General features: G+C 38.3%; 1 protein-coding gene across 2 annotated transcripts in view; it reads left to right on the top strand.

Annotated features, from left to right (window-relative positions):
* Positions 1-12,813, top strand: part of MYO5C (myosin VC) — a 147,893-nt gene that overhangs the window by 23,097 nt on the left and 111,983 nt on the right. For both annotated transcript variants that reach the window (XM_007479964.3, XM_007479963.3), the window contains exons 2-3: positions 2,295-2,405; positions 11,943-12,108. In XM_007479964.3, coding sequence (XP_007480026.1) covers positions 2,295-2,405; positions 11,943-12,108 — 277 coding nt within the window. The remainder of the gene's footprint in view (positions 1-2,294; positions 2,406-11,942; positions 12,109-12,813) is intronic.

Raw genomic sequence — 12,813 nt, 5'->3', positions numbered from 1 at the left:
AGTAATACTTTAACTATTCTGTGAGGAGTCATTTGAAGAAGAATCAGTTTTCCTGTTATGACTAGAGAGAGACTGAGCAAGGTACAGAGAAAGAGGATGAAGAAGACTTCATAGGAAACTATTGTAACCTCTATCTCATAGAGAGGATAGAAGAGGATTCTTGTGAAGAGACTTGATTTATTATCCTGAATGAGCTAAATGGTGAGGGACTTTTCTCAGAAGTGAAGTCATCTGCATTTGTAATGAGGTGACTGGCTGATCATTTTTTAACAAAATTATTGTAAAAACTGTCTTTGTTGTTATTATTGATTTCATTGTTAATAAATTGAATTATATATTCAGTAAGTTTAATATTTTTAACCTTAGGAGATTAAAAGACTTCATATAGAAATATGGCTTCTCAAGATTACTAAATAATACTTGATGAACTAAGTTGGGGCTCTAAGCTTAACTGAGAGATATGTAGAAAATTTATTCAATATTCTTTAGTTAGGAACTATACATTTTCTTAGAGTCATGTTGATTTAATTATTACTTTTATTTATATATTTTAATACATTATTATTTTATAATGATAAGAATTTTATCATTATAAGATACCAAATATGAGAATCTCATATTCTCATGAGAATGAGTATCTGAAGGTGTAGCACCCAGAATTTTAAGCAATAAAATGAGGCCATTTCTCTGAGTATATCATTTATTGATAGAGGCATGCAATCTATTAATAAAAGACAGATCAATGGCTTGCTTCCATTTGCGTAAGCCTCATCTTTCTACTTCCTCATTTTTCCTAGTTCTCCTTCTACTTGCCTGATTACTTTTTATGAATCCACTTTTCTGGCTCATCATTGGCTTCATGCCTTGTACTGGGAGAGTATCCTAAGGCTATCTTGGGCTCTCTTTTTCTCTGTCCTCTCTCATAGGGTGACTTATTGGCTATCAAGGGCTTAATTATCATCTCTAATGCTATCTTTCTTTAAAGAGAGAACTAATGAAATTTGAGATCAAATTGAAGTATAATTTTCTCACTTTTTAAAAAAGTGGAGAGAGTTAATTATCATCTCAAGACAGGTGACCCCAAGATCTATACATCTAATCCTAGTCCCTTTCCTGAGCACTAATTCCAAATCACCAAGTCACAAATGAATTTGTTTTCCTTGTAACATTTCAAACTTAACATATCCAAACCAGAACTTATCTACTTCCTTTGCAAATCAATTCTTCTTTCACACTTTCCTATTTCTGTTGAACACCTTCACAACGGGTGTGAAAGAATTAAGAACCCAATTTTTAAAAAATGAATGTTAGAAATAAGTAATACCCTTTAAAAAAGAAAGATGTGTCCTAAGAAATGGTCAGTGGATTTAGAAAATGGAAGATATTAACATCAGAGAGCAGTTCAGTTCAAGTATGTATTAGGTAGACTCAGTCCTGGTCAGACAGCATCTAGAACATTTTGTTTTGCTTGAGCATCATGTTTTAGGAAGGGCATTGGAGATCTGGAACAACTCATAGGAGGTTGTCCACAATGATACTGAGATTGGAAATTATAGTCTGGAGAAGACATGAAAGTTATCTTATTTCTTTTTTTTATAAACCCTTACCTTCCATCTTGGAGGCAATATTGTGTATTGGCTCCAAGGCAGAAGAGTGGTAAGGGCTAGGCAGTGGGGGTCAAGTGACTTGCCCAGGGTCACACAGCTGGGAAGTGTCTGAGGCCAGATTTGAACCTAGGGCCTCCCATCTTTAGGCCTGGCTCTCAAGCCACTGAACCATCCAGCTGCCCCCAAGAAAGTTATCTTCTAATATTTAAAGATAGGTTTTTGGGAAAGAAAGAATTACACCGTGGCACAGCTTTGCCCCAATGGGCAGAATAAGAACCATTGGATAGAAGCTGCAGAGAGACAGATTTCAGATCTGCAAGGACCTTAAGGAAAAAAGCCCAATCAATTGGAATTGGGGGTGAGGGAGAGACACACACATATACATAGAGAAAGAGAAAAGGAGAAGGATGGAGAGGGATGAGAGATGGTGAAAGAGAGAACACTAATATTTTGCTGTACTTGTTATTTTCCTGGGTTGAATTAGGAAGGCTCTAGGAATACTCTTATGGGTGAAAAATATCAATAAAACAATCTAGGCCTGTGATTTTTTGAGAAGTTGGTTGAATGGATTCCCAACAAAGGATCTCATCTGGTAGGAAGAAAAATCTTTCTCTCTTCTCTTTTTACAACTCATCTTTGAATTTACAAAGTATTATAATTAAGCCTTATTTCATTCTCTTGGTCCAGTACAATAGGGTTTGGATACCTGATGCTGAAGAAGTTTGGAAATCAGCTGAAATAGCAAAGGACTATAAAATTGGAGATAAAGTTCTTCATCTTTTACTAGAAGATGGATCTGTAAGTATACCTGTGTACCTTTCACCTTAAGTAGGGGCATGGGAGTAAAAGACCAGGAACCAGACATTGTGAGCAACCCTTGGGAATGTTCAAGAGTGTGGAAAGGTGAGGGTACAGGTGGGTGGATGCCAATATTACTATCAAAAACATGGTCAAATGATATCCCTTGGAAGTAGTATCATCAGTACTACTCAACCTACTTCCTACTTCTAGGTAGTCTGAAAAACATTATTTGTCCTTTACCTGTCTGACTGAAATGATGAAGTATCCAGTGTGCCAAGAGCCATGAATAATGGGATTAGAGTTACAACAGTTCATCCTTATTCCCTTCATTAGACAACTCTTGGACATTCAAAGATGTTTGGAGGACACTCTTAGAATGAGCATATACTTTGGTTAAATGCATATAATATTGCTAGTCCTCAACTGATAGGTTGAGGGAAAAGAAACTGAGGGAGAAGTTTAAGGTGAGGAAAAAGACTGGTGTGAGCAGAAGGGTTAAAGTTTGAAATAAGGAGAAAAATATAGGAGAGATGGGGATAGGAAAGGAGAATAAAATAAGTGAGAATTTGAATGATGAAGGTTATGGTGGGTGGAAAAAGGTAGAAATGATGCAAAGCAGATGCCAAATCTGAGACTAATCAAGCAAATGCCAATTTTGAGCCTCCTTTTGGAAGGGAGCCCCAGTGTCTCAGGAGCAATGTGGCTATTTCAGGCAAATACCAAGGTCTTTAATTCTAACAGTCATTATCCATAGTATACTAAATATGATGCTTAAATGAGGCCACTTGCAGTGGTGAAAAGCCTATCTAGATCTTACTGCTATCTAAATCAAACTTCTAAGGATTATTGCATTTGGTCCAGAGGTCTTATGTTTACTACCCACAATGAAATTATAAAGAAAACTATTCATCTCCTTACTCACAATAAATAAAACTTATTCCCTTATAATTCTCCAGTTGAGTCAGCATGGTTTATGACTATCTCCATAGTAATGAATTATTGTAAGCTGCTTACTCCCTTCTCCCTTGCACCTGTTATACCCCAATTCTAAAATAAGGAAAATTGCATAAATGCGCCTGATAGATATCCTGGTCTTCCTACAGTATCACCAAAGGTCAAAAAGGCCTTCATCATATCTCAGAACATTTTTTAGCCAGAGGGACAGAGAGTAAGGTGCATTGTAAAAGCTCAAGCAAGGAACTAATGCCGCTTTTCCTTCCCTCTCCTTTTTTCTTCCCCTCCTTTTCTCCTCTGTCTTATCCTTCCCCTTCTCTCCATAGCCCTATGTTGAATGGGGGCAGACTGGAATTCCTAGGTGGGTTGTAATTTTGTCCTTGGGGGTGAGTGTAGTCATGAAAAATGGACAGCTTTTGATTACATTCCCGGTCAAATAAAATAACAAAAAAAACAGTCTTATGCCTTGCTTCTTTTTGCCCTTTTAGCTGTCACTTTTCTAAGACATAGGTTTGAGGAGGGCTGACAATATTATCTCCAAACATCTCCAAATATCCAAGGATTTGACTAATGGAGGAAATAAAGATAATCTGATGTTGCCACCATACTGCTGCTTCTTGTAGCTAGAGAGAAATTCCACTGTCTAATCTTTTCCTGTGTTTTCTCTCAATAGCTTTAAAAAACAAAACAAAAAAACTCTAGAAGAAAACTCTTGTCTTGTAGAACTAATCCCATAATAGCTTCTGTTGTTCCTGATCTAAGAAGAAAAACAACTCTAAGGGTCCTTAATGACTTAGGGTCCTCATCACAAGGCAGATAATCCAAGCTCTCCCAGAAGAACTGTTACACATTTAGTCACCCAATGAACTTCTTTTGTGAAGCCTTACTGTGTACGTTATGGGGCAGCTAGGTGGTGCAATGAATAGAACACTGGGCTTGGAATCAGGAAGACTCATCTTCCTGAGTTCAAATCCAGCTCTGTGACCCTGGGTAAGTCATTTGATCCTGTTTGCCTCAGTTTCCTCATCTGTAAAATGAGCTGGAGAAGGAAATGGCAAACTAGTATCTTTGCCAAGAAAACCCCAGCAGTTTGTCATTTCGGGTTGTGAGGTTAAGTATCTTTGGTTTAGAAGAATTCAGCAGCTACTGTAACCATATGAAACCGCCCCAGGGTTTTTTCAACTTGTTTCCAGTTAGACGGGTCCCTGGCACAATTTAGTACTACAGTAGCCTTGAGGTGATGAGAAAACAGGCAGATAAGAAATAGGAAAAGAAACAGCTGGGAGTTCTTCCCTTCCTCCTCAGCCAATGGCAAGCAGCCAAGCTGCTTCTTTCACTTAACTCTTTGACTGCTCTATCAGCTAGCAGTTGTGACTCAGTAGATTAGAGCACCAGCCTGGACTCAGGAAGACTTGAGCTTAAATCTCACCTTGGATGCTTATTAGCTGTGTGACCTTGGACAAGTCATTTAACCTCTTGTTTGCCTTCATCTCTTGGAGAAGGGAATAGCCAGGTATCCCAGGATCTTTGCCAAGAAAACTCCACAGACGGTCTGGTCTGCCGTAGTCCACAGGGTCATGAAGAGCCAGAGGCAATGGGACAACAATCGCCATCAGGAACAAGCTCCCCTTTCAGTGAGAAGCATTGCTCATGCCTCTATCCCTGAGGCTTAGCTGCTACTCAGAAACTTCTCAGGCTGTTTGCCTGGGCTGCCAGGGGTTGCTGCTTCAGTGGGGGAGGGCATGGCATAAGGAAACGTATCATTTTCTCAGAACGTCCTTGTAGGAGATAGAGAATATTGGGTAGAAAGGAAAGAGGAAGAGGAAAAGATGCCTCTGCTAGCACCGGTGGGCAGCCCAGGCTCGCGTAGCCCCAATCCAAGGATGAACAAAGGCACCGGAAGCCGATCCACTTCCAGGCTTTCTGAGTCTCATCCTTGCTGAAATGCCACAAGAAAAGCATCCATGAGGTGTTCTGCCAAAGCGTGTGCTAAACACGTTTAAATTTTTTTTTATTTATTTTTTTTTAACTTTTGTTTTCTGGCTTAGTTACCCTTCTGAAACAAAAGGACAAGGCTGGGAAGATGGAGTTAAGTAACTTGTTGGGTCATACTGCTTGAGAGTATCTGAGGTCAGATTTGAACCCAGGACCTCCCGACTCTAGTCCTGGTGCTCTATCCGGAGGGCCACATAAATGCCCCGAGACGTGTGATTTTGATGGATGACTTTAGTGAGTCAGAATCTGGACCCCTGCCATAGAACCTGCCACACAAGCTTGGAAAGGGGCAATACTACTGTAAAGAATAGCAGTTGGTGGCATATATAGGGAGGAAGTACGTAAATCCATCTCCCCATTAGGCAGCTATGAAGCACAGCAGAGTTCTGGGCCTGGAATCAGGAGCACCCAGGGTCCAACCTAGCTTCAGATACTTCCTAGCTGTGTGACCCTGAGCAAGTCACTTAACTTCTGTCTGCCTCATTTTATTCAGTGATCAAATGGCAATAATAATAATACCTAACATGATTCGGGGTTTTGGTTTCTAAAGATTGCTCTATTGCAAAAAATGAATACCATGGGGGGCAGTGGATTGAGACCCAAGCCTAGAGACGGGAGGTCCTAGGTTCAAATATGACCTCAGACTCTTCCTAGGTATGTGACTCTGGGCAAGTCACTTAACCCTCATTGCCTAGCCCTTACCTCTCTTCTGCCTTGGAACCAATGCACAGTATTGATTCTAAGACAGAAGGTAAGGGTTTTAATAATAAAAAAATGAATACTATGGAAATAGGTATCAGGTTATAACATTGGTATAACCCAGTAGAATTGCTTGTCACCTCCAGGATGGGGAAGGGAAAAGGGGAGGGAAAGAAAATGTATCACATAAACATGGAAAAATATTTTTAAAAATAATAAATAAAAATTTAAAAGACTATATTATCAATAAAAACAAATTATATATTAAAATTATATATTATATATTTTTTAAAATTACATGTATTATATATTAAAAAGAATAGTACCTGGCTCCCTAGGTTGTTGTGAGGATCAAATGAGATACTTGCAAATCACTTAGCACAGTGCCTGACACATCGTAGGTACTATATAAATGCTTGCTTCCCACATTCCTGTTCCTGTTCTCTGTCTACTTTGGGCTGGACCTGACCCAGCTCAGTGAACCAGGACTCTCACTGCTTCTACATTAGACTCAGGCTCAGACTCCCAGAATATCAGAGCCAGAAAAGAAGCTTGGTGATTATCCAGTCCAATGCCCTCATTTTACAGGTAAGGAAACTGAGGAATGAAAAAAACTAAAATGTCATGCCTGAGTCCAGACTATGAATAAATAGAAGGGCCAAGATCGAATCCCAAGTCTTCTACCACTCAATTACTGTTTCCTTTATACCCCTCTACTTTGCCCTCAGCATCCTCCCCTCTTCTGCTGTGGACAAGAGTAATTAATGAATAATAAGTGTAATCAAGAGTAATTAATGAAGACTGAGTTCATCTACTTGCCTACTCTAGAAAAATCATATACAGGTAGCTAAAGACTTCTAGTGGCAATGCTAATCCTAAAGCCTTCCCCCTTCATAGAGATGGTGCGCTGTCCAGTGGTCTCTAAGTGCTGGAGCCAAGAAGATTGTCACACCAGCCTGTGTTAAGATTCCAGGATAATACCAAGCTCAGGTCATCAGCGTGGCACAGTAGAATGATCCCTGGAGTCAGTGGATTAGGATTCAAACCCTGTTTCTGGTGCCTCCTGCCTATGAGACCCTGAGCAAACCTCTTAACCTACCTGGACCTCAGTTATTTCATGTAAAACGAAGGGCTTGGAGTAGATACATGGTCTCTGAGGTCTTTTTTTTTTTTTTAATCTCTAGATCTATGATCCTATTAATGAGCTGGAGGTTAGTAATTCCTAATCTTTTATTTGACTGGGGAACTGCCATAAATTTCTCCAATGATGGTTTAGTGGCAAAATAATTGAATTTGGAGTCAGAGCACTTGGCTTTGAATCTTGGCTCTGCTTCTTCCTACCTCTGTGACTTTGGCAAGGTTCCTTGGTCTAGCAAAGTCCGAGTTTCCTTCTCTGTGATGCTATGCCTTTTGAAGGATTTTCATTACTGTCATCTGTGATCCAGAACTGGTTGGGTTTTATCAGTGTAGCACTCAGAACTTCATTAATGTTCATTTTCTCACATTATGAGTTTCAAATTCTCTCCCTCACTTTCCTACCTCTCAAAAGTCCTCATGGCTTTCTCTTGATCACCAAATATATTTCAAGGCCGCCTATGTTTTCTTTGACTGAAACACTGCTGGTTCTGACACTCCAAAATTTGTTTTGGTGTGGTGTGTGTGTTTGTGTTTGTTTGGAAGTGGGTTTGGGCAAGCCTGTCGTGTTACTTACTCAGCCATCTTGGCTATGAGAAGTAGAAATCCTCTTCAAGAACCTCCACAATTTGGAACCACTCTGTTTCCATTCTTTTCTTTCATTTCTTTTAGGATCTGAATTGTCTTGCCTTTGCCCTTAATCCTAAATTGTCTCCTTTTCCTTATTGTCAATTGAATTCTTTACTTAGAGTCAGAGCACAATCCAAACACCACATTCTCTATTAAGCCTTCCTTGAATATCCCCTGTGAGTAATGATTAATTAATACCCACCAGAGGCATTGTGGGAAGGTCACAGGTGAGAGTAATTAGGAAAACACTTGGGAGTGGTGAAGGCCAGTTATTGCCTGTGGCAGAGGAAGGAGGGTGGAAGAAGTGAGTTGAAAGTGAAAAACCAGAAAGTTTGGGTGGCCAAGAGCCTCATGAGTGAAAATTAATATTGATTTGTATTAGCAAATTTCTATGTGAAACCATTTTTTTCCCCAGACTTCTAAACTCCCAGTGTCAGGTGGCTCTCCAGTTTATGTAATTACTCCTAAGCCTCAAGGTATCTAACTGGCCTGGGACCTTCTGTCTTTTGTTTAAAGTAAAATGAAGACCACCTTCTTTATCTATAAACAAAAAGACTCTCCCTAAGGCATTTGAAAGCCTGATTTATCTTTGCCAAATATATCATGTAGTTTTGGGGTGCCAGGTCCACAATAGGAGAAAAAACCTCTCAAAACAAAATTGAGACAGCTTATATTTTTCTGGCCACAGTTTGCTAGAAGAAGTTGGACTTCATAAGCTCTCAGACATTTAATTTCTTAACATACCACAAAAAGGCAGGTAGGTCACATTTCCCTAGCAGCAGGCAGAATCCATCTACCTGAAGAGTAGCCTCTACCTGCCCAATCCCCTATGAAGTAGATGAAGGGAGGAGTTGAGATCTCTTAAGTCCACCTCCTTTTTCAAAATATCCACCAATTGGGTTTGCCAGAGGAGGTCCATGTACTATACTATTAGGCCAATCAGAATGAAGATATAACTGTTAAAAGGTTTTGCAGCTTTCTGTTTCTGGTCTTTCTGCACAAAGGCTACACCTGATTGAGCAACCTCTTATTAATAGACTATATTAATAAATGATGTTATTCTCAGGGAAATGGCCTCATATTCTTTATTGGAAGTTCTGGGTGCTACACTGATAAATATGAAAACTTATTTGATTATCAAAACAGATTCAGCCCAGAAGTCCATATTATTAGGTCAGGATGCAAACTATAGAGAATGATGGAGAGGTAACCATTTGTCTAACTCAATCTGTGTCCCCAAATCCTTAATTCTTCTGTGCCAGCTGCTTCTATCCCCTTTCCCATGTTGATTTTTCAGTACACATAGAGCCTGCTATGGGCTCTCTAGATTAAACTGTACCCATCGGGATATGGACTTGTACACTGATGTTCCATCTCAGACCTCCTATGGAACCTTGCTTTGTCTCTATACTATTTTTTTTTTTGATGATAGAGAAACTCCTGGTGTGAAAATTCCCTACACTGATGCAGATCTGCAACTTATAGTCTAAAAAAAAAATCAAAACAAAACACACTGTTATGTTCAATCTTAGACTTAATTTTGGTTTCAAGGCAGAAGAATGGTAAAGATTAGGCAACTGGGGTTAAGTGACTTGCCTGAATCCTAATTCCAGGTCTGGTGCTTCATCCACTGAACTGCCTATCTGTATTACAATGTACAACCTTAAAGAGTTTCAGGAGGGCAATGATATGTTACACATAATCATGCAGCCAATATATATCAGAGGCAGAACTTAAAACTAGTTATATCTGAGTCTAGATCAGTCTTCCTACAAGATGCCTGGCTATTTTCCTGTATTTATCCTGTATTACTATGCAATGTAGTTAACTGTACATTCACTTTATCTCATTACTGGGGGCAACTAGGTAATGAAGTGGACAGAGTTCCAATGTAGCCTGAAGCTTGCTGTGTGATCTTGAGCAAGTTATTTAACCTCAATTTAGATTCAATTATGTAATGGAGATCATAACACCTATCTTACAGGGTTTTTGTGAAGATCAAAGGAAATAATATTTGTGAGGCATGTGGCACAGGGATTATGGCCTTTTAAAACATTTTATATTATTTAGACTTATACCTTTTGTTTTTATATTCATTATATATTATATATTTTCATTTTTCTATTTTATATTCATTTTAATGTCTCTTCCTTTTGCAAGCCATCTCTCATAACAAATATTTTAAAGGAATAAAAAAGGAAAATAGCTCATCAAAACTAAAGACCACCATGACTGTGCCCAACAAGTATAAGCAATATTCATACCCAGTAACGCAGGATTTAGGATGTGTCTTCCTACCATCTAACTTGGTATTCCATACATGATAGATGCTTAATAAATTTTGGTTGAATCAATGAAAGAAAAGTTTCATATATACATATACACTTACAGTAAGTTTTGCTATAAATCAATATATGTGTTCTTAAAAAGCATCGCTAGAAAAACCTGTAAAGATTATATGAACTGATGCAAAGTGAAGCGAGAAGAACCAATAGAACACACTGCACATAGTAATAGCAATATTATACAATGATCAGTTGTAATAACTTAGCTATTCTCCAGTAATAAAATAACCTATAACAACCCCAAAGGACTCATGATGGAAAATGCTATCTACCTCTAGGAGAAAGAACTGATGGAGTCTGGATGCAGGTCAAAAATTACCATTTTTCACTTTATTTTTTTATAAAATTTTTTAGTGATATATTGTCTTCCATTACATGATGAATATGGAAGTATGTATCACATGATAGCAAATGGATAACATTTCAAATTGTTTACCTTCTCAGGGAGAGAGGTAGGAAAGTGAGGGAGAGAATTTGAAACTCATAATGTGAGAAAATGAACATTAATGTGACTGGTGAAAAAATAAAATATTCCAGAATTAAGGGGGGCATCTGCTATGTAAAAAATCATGCAATAAAAACAACAGGATTTATGAGAAAAATAAGGTTAAGGACACAAATCAAAAAACTTTGTCAATGGTATGTGGAAAGAGATAGGAACTTAACAAAAATATTGCCCCAGTTTTATGCATATTGAATGATAAATTAATAAACAGTGGCAGTGTCCAAGGGCTCAGATTACTCTTTGAGTGGAGGAGGCATAGATGAAAATCTTAAGTGTGGGCCAGTCTTCTGCTCCTAGCTCTCCTATACCAGAAGATATGATAAATATGATGCTTTACTTTGGAAAAAAAAAAACAACCCTGAAGTTTGTTTGTAGAAATGGGAATTAGAAAAGTGCAACTTTTGAATAATTGTGAAGTAGAGCAGTTTTCTGCACTCTCCCTGATTCTCATGGATGAAGTCAAGCATGAGCAAGCATGGCATTTGCAACCTTTTGAGTTATGACCAAATTGTTTCCTAATATATCATGTTGGAACAAATTTGCAGTATCCAAACAAACATTATAGCAGAACTGTCTATAGCTGGATATTGATTGGGGTGTATAGGGCATTCAGGGAGGCCCAGCACCTCCATTATGAGGGTTTGCTGAGCCTTTTTCAGGGCCACTCATCCAACTTTGGTGCCTACCCAACTTTCACCTGTGGTTCTTAGAAGATATGGCATGTCCATCAGCCACACCCCAGTAAACTTTCTTTAAACCAGCTTGAGGGTAACTGACAGTCCTCAAACCCATCAGTGAATTAGGTGGATGTCCCCAAGCTTGTGAAAACTTTCCCTACTAGAAAGGGTGGATAAGAACAATTTGTTCCAACTGCTATGAAGGTAGCTGAAACAGGTCTTGTAGAGTGCCCAGTTTGGTCAAACATCTAAAATGCCAAAGTTATCTTACCCACTTCATCCAAGCTATCACTTAGTCATCCTGGATTTTGTTCTGCCACTGGACTCCAATGACTTTGGAAGAGGCAGTGAAGCTGATGACTTTGTGCAACTCTGCTTCACTTAAATCCAATTCAGGAGCAAGTCAAGATATCACAACTCGGCATCATTGTTCCTTTTCAAAAGGAAAGAGGAAGAACATATGCAATGCTCTCTCTTTGTGTTCTGGTCTCTTCAGATTCACTATCAAGAATAGCATCTTTGAACCTGAGGGATTATGGTTCAGATAGAAATCGAGAACCTTGTCATTCAATTTTTTTTTTGCCTTTGTTGCTAGGAACAGAATTATTCTGTTGATCCAGAAACTCTTCCACCATTACGAAATCCTGATATACTTGTGGGAGAGAATGACCTCACAGCACTTAGTTATCTTCACGAACCTGCTGTCCTCCACAATCTCAAAATTCGTTTTGCTGAATCCAAACTTATTTATACCTACAGTGGTAAGTTAAAAGATATGTATAAATAAAAATGGAAGTTCAGAACATAGTCATTGCTGACTATAGCATGATCAGAATATCTTTTTATTTTATTGGTATCTTTTGTTTTTATGTTACCTTAATTTCCCAAAATATTCCTCCTCATTTGCCTACTGTCCTTTGTGATAAAATATACAAGAGAAAGAGAAGAGGCAAAGAAATTTAGCAAAACAAAGCAATGCATCATTTATTTCTGATAGCATATTCAGTGGCATCTACCAGTAGACCTTCATCCCTGCAAAGAATAGGAGGAGTAAAGTGCTATTCTCTTTTCCAGGACCATTTCTGATCACTTTTAATTATAGAGTCCAGTTTCATTTTTTCATCCTTTCCATTTTCCCTTTCTACTTTTATAGCCATTATCTGAATTTTCCCCCTGGTTCTTCACTCTGCATCAGTTCACATAAATTTTCCTTTGCTTTTTATCAATTTTTATATTCAGTATTTCTTAAAGGATAGTAAATAATATTCTGTTTTGGTTTGTTTGTACCTAATCTGTCATTCTCACTCTTTTTTTAACCAGTTAATAAATACATTAGTGATTACAACTTTGTAGTACAGTTTGATAAATGACTCTTTGTTTACATCTAAAATCTAGTATTGGTCCGAGTTCCAAAGCCCACAACTATTCAAAGACCTGGCAGGTTAAAAGATGCCAATATCTTGCTT

This window comes from Monodelphis domestica, chromosome 1 (genome assembly GCF_027887165.1).
Source record: "Monodelphis domestica isolate mMonDom1 chromosome 1, mMonDom1.pri, whole genome shotgun sequence".
NCBI lineage: Eukaryota > Metazoa > Chordata > Mammalia > Didelphimorphia > Didelphidae > Monodelphis > Monodelphis domestica.
Note: the sequence above shows the minus strand (reverse complement) of the source record. Positions and strands in the feature narration are given on the sequence as shown.